The sequence below is a fragment of the Papaver somniferum genome, chromosome 2 (genome assembly GCF_003573695.1).
Source record: "Papaver somniferum cultivar HN1 chromosome 2, ASM357369v1, whole genome shotgun sequence".
Lineage (NCBI taxonomy): Eukaryota > Viridiplantae > Streptophyta > Magnoliopsida > Ranunculales > Papaveraceae > Papaver > Papaver somniferum.
Window position 1 is genome coordinate 105983381 of NC_039359.1, and position 12107 is coordinate 105995487.

General features: G+C 39.9%; 1 protein-coding gene across 1 annotated transcript; it reads right to left on the bottom strand.

The window, feature by feature from the left end:
- Positions 1 to 8202: 8202 nt before the first annotated feature.
- On the bottom strand, positions 8203 to 11663 carry LOC113348693 (pentatricopeptide repeat-containing protein At1g73710). Its single transcript, XM_026592536.1, has one exon. The coding sequence runs from the start codon at positions 11619 to 11621 to the stop codon at positions 8535 to 8537; it is 3087 nt and encodes a 1028-aa protein (XP_026448321.1). The 5' UTR covers positions 11622 to 11663; the 3' UTR covers positions 8203 to 8534.
- Between the last annotated feature and the right edge of the window lie 444 nt (positions 11664 to 12107).

The following is a 12107-nucleotide window of genomic DNA, read 5'->3' on the forward strand; positions in this document are numbered from 1 at the left end:
ATGAGGAAATAGGTGATTGTTTCCATACTTGATGAGGTAGTTGCAGTTCATTCCTTGGGTGCTCATATTGCCTATCAAGCAACGTGATGTAGGCATGCACCGATTTCAAATTCGGCGTGGCTAGGAAAAGAATCTAACACGTATGCAGTTAGGGGAGTTTGATAAACCAGTTACACCAATAGGATGATGTAAGGCAACGATGACATGATCCTGACTGATGCACCATTGGCACAAGCAAGGATAGTGCATGCTTTTAGCTCAATTTGGAAAGCTAATTAAGGAGTCTGAAAATAGGCTTCCAATGACCTATGTGCAAGTCTAAGGTAATACACTATGCTGGACACGGTGCTCAGAAGTCAGTAATACATGCAATATGCATCAGCTTCATCCTTTATGGCCTTGCACCCTTTGCAGAACAATGGAAATATGGAATGGTGTGGAATATACATTTAATGCATCATGCTTGCAATGACAAATCGACATGCATCTACCCGGCGATAAGTGAAGCTTTATGACCTGATCACGGTGTTACGAATGTCGCATGGGAAATTTCTTCCTGCGTGATTTGGCACGGGGGTGTAATTTTCCGGTCCATCACAACACACCAATCCAGTAACGGTTTTATTGCTTCCATAAAACATGAAAATCAATAACAAAGACTAGTAGTGCGATTAAAAGTGTTTAAATGTCGTAAAATTATTAGAAAGTCTTCGTTAGCGATTTCAACAATGTACAAGTTATATATTATTTCTGCAAATTTATTACAACTTTGTAATATTGGTCTTTTTTTTCCGCATTACAACGCGTTTAATACTTGGTTACCAAACAAGAAAATAACAAGAAGGAAAAAAAAAGATGATCAATCCAAAATATCTCAATCAAACTTACTGGGATACACTGAGGCAATTAGTCTCTTTATTTAAGACATTTAAAGTCTTTTAATTGATTTGGTGCTGGCGAGTTTTGAACTCAATTCACTGGTATCATCACCCAGTGATTTTTACCACTGTACTACAGTGATGCCTACAAGACTTTTAGAGTCCTGTCCTAGATGTTGTTACATGTAATTGCATATGTCTTTAGCATTCAACAAATACATTCGACGTTCTTCAACAACATTTGGATGAACACCAAACACAAAATGATGTAGTAGAATTCTCCTTTACAGACACTCATTTAGTACCATTCTATCTTCCTTCCCCTGCATGTTTCAACTTACACTCTTATCATTCAATTGGACATGGGCTCGGGATGATCACCCAAGACCAAATTCCGACAAGGGTATGAGCTTCAGGCTAAATCATGTGCTTCCTCCTCTAGAAGTGGTTATTGCAGATCAAGGGATGAGACCTTTCTCCTCGTGACATGGTTAGAAATTTTGTCACATATAAACCATTGACTATATTTCAGGTGTTTACATTTCTCTTTTTCTATCATATTTAGATCAAAGTTCAATTGATACCCCAAATGTGTCAACAAAATACACAATCGAAAATCAAAAGCTACACTACTAGTCCATCATTGTTTTTTTTAACAGGGTATGTATTGGTTAACTGGTATATTATCGAAATATATTGTGGCCAAGTATGACATGTCAAGAAAGTGGCGCACAGTGATTGCGCGTTACAGAATTGCAGGACAAGTCAGTGTGCATCCAGAATGGCACAACACTGCGTAGACTTTCAAGTGCTAAGAATGGCATAACCCTGCAGGGCCAGTGAAGCGCAAATGTAGTACTACACTTTAAAGACATTTGTCTAAGTAATTAAGCTTATTTTCCGACACAATGAAGCTTCATTGAGGAAAGGCAAGACAAAGCCAAAGTGGCAAGATGCAACATGCGATGTTGGCATTAAGGCATATCCATGGAATTGAGTTGGACCAAACTCAAGGATGATGCAAGAGTGAAGAATATGCCAAGACTTGGTCTATGGAATTAGTTCAAGGCTGTCCAAAGCTTGAATAATTCAAACAAGCTAGTAATGCAAGAGTGGCATTACTATTATTAAGCAAATTGGCTAAGTGAAGCATATGACGCATGAGCAACCAGAATGAGCTTAAGGAGCTGTCCTCGATGATTGAAGAACAAGGATTGTCCGTGCATTATCTTAGAGTGATAAGCATGCAATGCCAATATGGCTGAGCTTTGGAGCGAGGCAGAAAATTCAGTAAAGCATAATAGTGGTACAATATGGCCCAAGTGACGATTACAAGTTGGTTGTTGGCTTCACAAGCGTGCCAAAGGTGCGAGACAAGTTGGAATGGTTATGAAATGAGTTCATAACCTTATTAGAGTGTCCCTAACCATTCAAGACAAGTGTGGCTTGAATCTGAAAGACAACACAAAAGGTGGCAGTTGAAAAGCATATTGGCGGTTAGGAAAACTACTGGTGGACATGTGGCTGTCTGTAGGATGTGAAAGCGGTTGCACAAAGTTTTGGCATGATCTTGAGCATGTATAAATAACTTAGAGATCAATAAGAATAGGGTTGTTCAATGGGAGAAGAACCACTGATTTTTGGAGAGTGTTTTAGGCATTCACCAAGAGGCTGAATGACCTGTTTTGGTCCATTTGATGGACGAGTTTTGTAATCTTCCTCTAGTGCAATAAAATGAGTTTTTTGCATTATTCTTTGTGTTTATTATATTGCTGATTTATGTGAGAATTGTTCAAGTACATGGCAGAACCTCTTATGCTTATGGGGGCATGGAGAGTTAGAGAGAAAGAAGAAAAGACTTCCGTCGTGCAATGCCTTATGAGTGAAGGCAGATGCGTACTTTGATGCAAGTATGCAAGGCTGAATGATTTTGGGTAAAGTTGATTCACTGAACCACAATCATTGCCGGTCATTTCCCATGAAAATTTTAGGCGATTAAATGAGCGTGTGACAACAGGTATCAGAGCTGTGTTAGGGGACACAATTGCTGTTTTTCTCTCTTTTTACTCAAGTTGGTGTCATTTGTTTATTAAATTCAGTGGTGAGTTGTTTGGGTTTCACTAGTATGGAGACTAAAATAAGTTGGTCTTGTGTGGAAAGACTAATTGGAATGAACTTGAAGCTTGAAGTAGAAACATGCCATGAAAGTTTATGACAAATGTGTCAAAATTCCAGCTCAAAGTGTTAGACGGACATGCGAGAATCATTGGAAACCGGGTTTTCAAGTGATTGCATGACAAAACTAAGGAGTATGCTGACTTCTATGGTGCAAGTCAGGTGTTAAATTCCATGTTTCTCACAAGTATGCGAAGATTAAGCATTTGGAATGCATGCCTTCGTAGTGTTATCAGTAACGAGAATATTACCACATGTAATGTCGGTTGTAATGGGTATTTTGCGAAATTTCCTGAACTCAAAGAAGTTGATGGCCTTTGTGGTGACAAAGTAGATGAAGAACATGTCTATGCGATAGATTGAAGGTGTTTTTATCGTAGCCAGTTGATGGAAGATTAATGTTATCTCTCTTGAATGCATGTACCTTGGTGGTAATGCAAAGTCTGGTTGTGAACCAGCATTTTTGTGGAAATGTGATACCATAAAAGAAGAATTGGATGGCCAATTCTTATCTAGCATAAAGCATATTGAAAGGCTCAAGCAATAAGCGCAAGTTAGGGGAAAACCGATACACCACGGTCTTAAGTTTGCAAAAAGTTCTTCGTTGATGCTAGATGTGCACAAGGAGTGTGCTTGCACCTGGTTTATGAGTGGGATCAGTATGCTTGGACAAGGGTGTCCAAAGACCTGCATTTGATGATAACCACTAGCGGATGTTCTTGTCAACTGCAAAGCAACAATTGTTGCTACTGAAGTTGATTTTGGAGAAGGGGAAAGACAAGAGTAACCAGATGTGCGTGGACAGTAAAAATGAGTTCCAAGTTTGAAGAAGAATGTGGCATTCTTGCTTCACAGAACGTAGGCAGTGGCGCCTCATTTACAAGGGTTGTGGCCTTGTTTGTAACTGTCCAAAATGTTTATCCGCGGAAGTCATTGAGTGATATGACTTTGCTGAGCTCTATGGTGATCCTCAGAATCACCAAGTTAAGTCTGTTCCAGTTGTTCTAAGGTTCACAAGTTTGTTTCAAGATTTGGGTACTAATTGGCATAGCAGGAATGCAACAGTAGCAGGCGCCAAAAGAGATTTGGCCATGACCAAGATGCATGATGCGGTTGGAGATGCAAGTTAGGCGAATTGTAGATGCATGGAGAAAGAAGGAAACAGTAGTGGTGATGCATAAAGATGGCATGTGGCCATTATTGAAGAAATCTTCATGAAAGCTAAAGCAACATGATGGCATCAGTTTGAAGGAGTATTCAACTAATTGTCAATTATATTGTGCTTCGTTATGGGAGTTGCGTAAGAACGTTGATAGTTGGAAGAGTGCATGTGGCAAAGTGAATTTCTGCATTGGGGACAATAGGTACTGTCTCGCTTCCGTTGTTTCTTAGAAGCGAAGATGAAGTTAGTATTGGAAGACTTGTTAGGTCTTACAAGTTGCAATCAGCTGGCGCGAGTATTTGCTCAAGTTTGAGTATACTTTCAGTTTGGGTCGAGTGGACCTTGGTGTTGGAATGAAGTCTCTCTATGTAAGGTAGTCGTGAATGAGGGTATTTGAAGTGAAAGATCTTTCCTCTTTTGTTCAAAGTAAAGCTAGTTCGCGTGGAATATATTACATGGCATATTAAGCCAAAATATGCAATAAGAGACACTGAAAGTGAAAGAAGCAAATAGAGTTGGTGGCATAGTCGAGTTTGTTGTTGAGAGTTATGTGGAAGTGCGATGGCATATGGCAGAGATAGCATGGAGTAATGCATCAATAATGAAGATGTAAGTCCATCAAGTATATGAGTCAAGAGTAACTCATAGTTAGGAAGAACATGATGTTGTTTTTCCGCTACAATAAAGCGTAACAGTTTGAAAGAACAGGTGATGCCTTGTTAGTTTCAAAGGCGCGTGAAGAGGAGCCTTGTCCAGTGAAGTGGTGTGAAACCCCGGATATCCTAAATCATGACTGTACCAAAGTCATGCATTTCAATCAAGGTGTTGCTACAATTCAAGCAAATAACAGCAAGGTGTTTCATTGGCATACAAATGGTGCAAAGCTAAGATGTGTAATTTACAATATGATTTGGAGGCCAAATCTAATGTAAGTTCGGTTGCATTGTTGAAGGAAACAAAGCGATGGATTGTGGCGCATACCAGAGTAGTATGGAATCATAGCATGCATACCTTAAGGCATGGCATGATTTAGAGCAGGTGCATATGATTGAAGAATGGGGCCAAGTCTTGTATAAGTCCTGTTATGTTGTGTGGTGAAACTAAAGTCGGAGAATGAAGGCATAAGGCTATGGAAATGATCATTGTGATCAGTTGGGAAGAATCATTACTTCTGTACACTTAGTCAGAAATGATTCATGCGAAGTTCAAGCCTAGTTCAGGGAATTGGCAAGAAGAATTTCAAGTTTGCATTTGGGTGTTGATATATGATTTTCAATGGAGCTGAAAGAGGTCGCGACGCAACAACAAAGTTCAAGAATAGTAGGATCAATGACAAAGCAATAAATCTAAGTGATGCGGATGCAATCGGATGAGGACCATTTTCTTAGGGTTTAGCCAAAAGAGTACTGTCGAGTTCAGAAAAGGTTCTGAAAGTGCAAGAAGCGAAGTTAAGACCATTATAGAGTTTATGCTTGGTTGCATTCAACGAGGGCGTTGAACGGATTAGGTGGGGGAGGTATATGACGTGTCAGGCAAGTGGCGCACAATGATTGCGCGTTACGGAGTTGCAGGCCAAGTCAGTGTGCAACCAGAATGGTGCAACACTGCGTAGACTTTCAAGTGCTAAGAATGGCATAACCCTGCAGGACCAGTGAAATGCAAAGATAGTGCTACACAGTAAAGACATTTGGCTAAGTAATGAAGCTTATTGGCCGACACAATGAAGATTCATTGAGGAAATGCAAGACAAAGCCAAAGTGGCAAGATGCAACATGCAACATGCGATGTTGGCATTAAGGCATATTCATGGAATTGAGTTGGTCCAAACTCAAGGATGATGCAAGAGTGAAGAATAGGCCAAGAGTTGGTCTATGGCATTAGTTCAAGGATGGCCAAAGCTTGAATAATGCAAACAAGCTAGTAATGCAAGAGTGGCATTACTATTGTCAAGCAAATTGGCTAAGTGAAGCATATGCCGCATGAAAAACCAGAATGATCTTAAGGAGTTGGCCTCGATGATTGAAGCACAAGGATTGTCCGTGCATTATCTTAGAGTGATAAACATGCAGGGCCAAGATGGCTGAGCTTTGGAGCGAGGCAGAATTCAGCAAAGCACAACAGTGGTGCAATATGGCTCAAGTAACGGTTACAAGTTGGTTATTGGCTTCACAAGCGTGCCAAAGGTGCGAGACAAGTTGGAATGGTTATGAAATGAGTTCATAACCTTATTAGAGTGTCCCTAACCATTCAAGACAAGTGTGGCTTCAATCTTCAAGACAACACAAAAGGTGGAAGTTGAAAAGCAGATTGGCGGCTAGGAAAACTACCGGTGGACATGTGGCTGTCTGTAGGATGTGCAAGCGGTTGCACATAGTTTTGGCCTGATCTTGAGCATGTATAAATAACTTAGAGATCAATAAAAATAGGGTTGTTCAATGGGAGAAGAACCACTGATTTGTAGAGAGTGTTTTAGGCATTCACCAAGAGGCTGAATGGCCTGTTTTGGTCCATGTAATAGACGAGTTTTGTAATCTTCCTCTAGTGCAATAAAATGAGTTTGTTGCAGTATTCTTTGTGTTCATTGTGTTGCTGATTTGTGTGAGAATTGTTCAAGTACATGGCAGAACCTCTTATGCTTATGGGGGCATAAAGAGTTAGAGAGAAAGAAAAAAAGACTTTTGTTGTGCAATGCCATATGAGTGAAGGCAGATACGTAGTTTGATGCAAGTATGCAAGGCTGAATGATTTTGGGTGAAGTTGATTCACTGAACCACAATCATTGCCGGTCATGTCCCACGAAAATTTTAGACGATTAAATGGGCGTGTGACACCAAGCAACACAGCTAAAAGTATCTAAGAAATGCTGGCAGGATCCTCCTCATAAACTGAAATGATGCTTATTGATCTTCCCACAAGTCGCACTGGTTTGGCTTTAGGATGATGTCAGATATGACATGTGCTTCCATGCTTAAACTTATCGTGCTCTTACTACGAGGGCCATTGCAGGATAGAGTATTGTTCTGTTTGTATAAATGTGCAACGTGCAAAACCCACTTTCCCAATTCAGCAAATTTTCATTTTCTCCCTCTTACTGAATTTATTGTGTTTACTGAATTTTCATTTTCTCCCTCTGTCTGTCAACTGTAGCCCAACTTTTCAGCTCATAAATGAATCTTTTAAATGCTAATCTCTTTCTCTCTGAAGTTCATCTCAACTCTTGCACATCTTCTCCACCTCTTCACATCAACAACTCCTAGAAAGAAAGAAACAAAGAAGAAAGAGCATCATCCATGCATTCAATCTTTTGTTTATCACTGCGACCACTGTCTCTACTACTAGCGCTTCTGCAAACCAAGAAGCAAACCTAGCCTTCATGGAAGATGTAAAGAACCGCATGCTTCAGAAAAGAAACAACAAATTCCATCAAGAAGAGAGTAATGGTGGTGGGCAAGAAAAGAGTAATGGTGGTGGGCAGGGAGTTTCTATTGGACTTGCTGGTGATTTTAAAATCCCAGGATTTGGTAGGGGATGGGGTAGTGATGGTGTCATTGGAAGTGGGTACGGTGCTGGATCCTACAGGGGGGTATTCCAAGGGTGGAGTTATAAGACCAATATTTGTGTGCAAGCAGAGAGGTCCATGCTTTCACAAGAAAGTAATATGCCCAGCCAAGTGCTCCACTTCTTATAGTTATTCTGGAAAACATCATGGTGCTGATGCTGGCAGTGGCAGATGCACGGTTGATTGCAAATTGAAGTGTATTGCCTTCTGTTGATCTTCTTCGGCCTTTACTGGCGAGGTGATAGTTTGTATTTTCCTTTGGGAAATCTGTTTGATCAAATCCTGTCTGTATATGAATAACAAAACTCAAATAACTTTTTGAGAAGGACCTGCAAGATAAGTGAAGAAATGGATACAGTGCAATCCTCTTGTACAATGCGCACCACTCATTAGCATTAGTTATCCTTTATGTCATTCGAAGTAGAACATATTTTAATTTTTCTTCTTCTCTTGGTATCAGAATCATGTTACAGTAATATTGTGCTAAACTTTCATATAATCCTGCTCAGTAAATATGACAGAAAAATAGCGTACATTTGAACATCTTGTGCTTTACATAAAAAGATACATCAGCATTCACAGATGCGGCACAATTGTATACCATAAGCAGCCGAAATTACCACGCAAATACCGTGGCTCCAAATGAGGGGTGGAGACATGTATACTAATTGCCTTCAGGTCTTTTTGGTGCCTTCCCGCTGTCATTTAACAAATTACTTGGGTGCCTAGTTCCTTATAATTTCAACACTTAAATTTCTTTTTATTCATCTTCACTCCAATTGTCTATGTCTTCAGAGTATTCGTCACTTTCAAAATCTGATTGCCCTTGCGCCTCAAAAGCGAACTTCATTTCTTGTCTAACCAATTCAGCCAAATCATTCCTTTTGACAATTCTATAAGCATCTATAACAGCTTCGAAAAGAGATTCGTTTGGCTCAATCTCCCCGTATTTCAATTGGCTGTGGATCCGCTTCACACCTTCCACCATTCCAGCTTTTCCATAACAACATAACAAATTGATACAAGTTACTAGGTCCGGTTCCAACCCTTCATCTTGCATTTTCATGAAAAGATTTAAAGCTTTAACAACTTCCCCACAAGTCCCGTATGCATAAATTGCAACATTGTAAGCGTGGGAATCAAGGCCAACTTCAGCTTGTGTCAAAACCTCGCAAGCTTGTAATGCATAATCATGCATACCCAGAACCGAAAACACAGAGGTGATTATGGCCTGTCTTGCGTAAGGTTTTCCCTCCCTGTAACAAGAATCTAACTGTGTGACAGCCTCTACAGGAAAATCCGCTTTCTTTAACACAGTTAGCATTACTTTGAAGGTACCAAAACTGGGCAAGATTTTACGTGTTACCATCTGGTTCAACAGTTCACCGCACTCCCTTAACTGTCCATTTGTGGCGTAGGATGCCATTACTGAATTAAATGAAGCACAGTCCCTTAACAAACCCGACTCTTGCATTTCCTGAGCAACATCAATCGCTTCATCGAGCATTCCCATGTTCTTGTAGAGATACATCATTGTGGCAAATGAAACCCCATCAGCTCGTCCATTTTCTCTTAATTTATCAAAAATCAACTTTGCTTCAGAAACCATCCCAAGTTCTGCATAAAGACTAATCATACTGTTAGACGCCACAATATCAGGACCACCTTCCAGATCCTTCATCTTCCCATAAATCTCCTTTGCTCCCTCCATAGAACCTAGTTTACCATAAGCCTTGATTAGAGAGGTCAAGACTATCTGATTGGGGGAAATCCCGAGTTTCTCCATAATGTGGAAATAATGGAGAGCTTCTTCTACCTTGCCATCTTCTGCAAAACCATTTATTAAAGACCCGAATACAACCTCATTTGGTTCAACCCTTGCTTTTGTCATTTCTCTATACATATCAACTGCATCAGAAGCCCGACCTAACCGGATATTGCTAGCAATAACAGCAGAGAAAGTTTCACAGCGTGGTTTAAATCCAACTTCTTGCATTTCAACCAAAAGATCTCTTGCAGGAGCCACTTGATCAGCACCCGAAAGCATTTGGATAAGAGAATTATAAGTGCACTCGTCTGGCCAAGTCCCGTTGCTTCTCATGCTTTGAAAGAGTGAAAGAGCTTTATCGTACAACTTCGATTTCCCGTATGCTTTGATCATGACATTATATTCTACCACATCTTTCTTATCTGTGACTAAATTCCTTCTACGAAAAAAGATAGCCTCAGCTTCAGTTGAAAGCCCTTTATCTGCATATGCATCAATAATTGCAGCATAAGTTCTTGACGACATCCCTCCAGCCAATTGACACTTTTCGAGAAGGATCTTTGCCTTGTCTAGTAATCTTTCACCAATATACATCTTCATAACAACAGGAATAGATTGCAGATCGATACGTATACCAAACTTCTCCATTTCTTCCATTACAGCCTCTACTTCTGTAATCCTGTTCTTCTCACATAATATCTTAAGAATAGCTCGGTGAGATACAGTATCCGGGAAAAGCCCCACCTCTCTGATCTTTCTATACCACGCCAGAGCCGCATCAATATTCCCAGTATTGGCATACAATGATAGGAAAATGTTATAAGTTTTGGTATCTGGACAGATTCCCCTTTCCTCCATCTTAGCAAGTAAAGTCTCTGCTTCTAACAATTGCCCATGAGTTCCGCAAGTAAAAATCATGGTATTAAAAGTGAATGTATCAGGAGCCACACCAGATTTCAGCATCTCTGAAAACGCATATGAAGCATCCTTAAGGCGACCTGCTTTCCCATACATATCGATCAACCCATTATAAGTGGCAGCAAGCCGAGGTTTCTGCACCGTATTCTCCATATCCATTGGAGAAACAATTTTTGAAGGCGAGATTCTCCCCCCTGCTTTGAATAGCTCAGTCAATAAGAAATGCTTTGGGCTCATAGGACCCAAACCTGGTTTAGAATCATCACCAGACTCCAAATCAAGGTCATCGAGTTCAACCCTTCCAACACACCAATCTTTATAAATTTTATCCGCTCTATCAAATTTTCCAGCTTCTTTCAGAACTCGAACAACGGTTGTCATGGTGACTTCATCAGGGAAAACACTTCTTTGTCTCATATGTTTAAGCCACAAAAGAGCTTCATTTAAAAGCCCCGCTTTTGCGTACACATCTATAAGCATACCATAAGTATTATTAGTCGGGAAAACACCATCCCTTGCCATTTCAATCCAACAGAGACGTAATTCATCCCACTTTTTAGCTCTCCCTAAAACTCGAAGCACAACATTGTAATGAATAACATTAGGTATGTAATCATTCTGAGATTTCATCCATCGGAAAACTCCGAGTAACCGTTCCCAGTTACTTTGCTCCTTCAGAATCACCGTCTGTTCTTTTGGACTAAGCTTTCCCACCCACAAACTTAAGGCTTTATCAATATCATCTTCATTTTCTAAGGAGTGTAAAACAGAAGGCAAAGAACCACCATATCTCTTCTTTTTTCCATTAATTTTATCATTAAATGTTCTTCGAGGAGGGACAACACTCTTTTGCTCTAACACCTTAGGGTTTTGGTTTTGCTTCCTAACAATTTGAGCTAAGGGTTTACTGAAATTATCTTTAGTTTCAGAATGGGGAGGAACTGAACTCAGAAAACTAACATTTAATTTTCTTGATTTTTTTTCATGTAAATTAAACCCTTGAAAAACCCTAGCTTTATTATTACCATTGTGAATATTATCTCTAGGAAGCAATAGAGAAACCCTGAAAGGAAGAGAAGTTTGAAGCTTACATGGGAATGAGATTGGAATTGAGAAATTTTCGTGCCCTAATTCTCCTGAACTGCAACCAGGTAGCATCATCGAGCTGCTTAGCTCCAGTGGTGTTAAAAAAAGGTTGCGGAATTTTTGAACGTTACGATAATGAAAATCCCGATATTTTGGGAACAATAAGGTCAGCCCGAGGTGTAGCTGGGGAACTTTGACGCGTCCATCCGGATTTCGTTAAGGGCCACCGAACTGAAACCGCCATTTTATTGTCTTGATTGAAACTGTATCAAGGACCGATACTATCTCTGGAAAAGTGTTACTTTCACTTTTTCAATTTTGCTTATCGGACACCTTTCAGAAACGGAGATAGTATCATTTTTATAGAAACGGAAATAGTATTATTTTCTGACTTATCGGACCGGACGCCTTTGGCTTACCCGAGTTCAGTGATTAGGTGTATGTTACTATAGTTAGATCCTCAAGCATTTCCACTTTCTACATAATTTTTCGAACACATAAGTTTTTAATGTTATATCCAACTCTTCCGAACAAAAAACAAAATTGGCCTTCGTCGGGCTT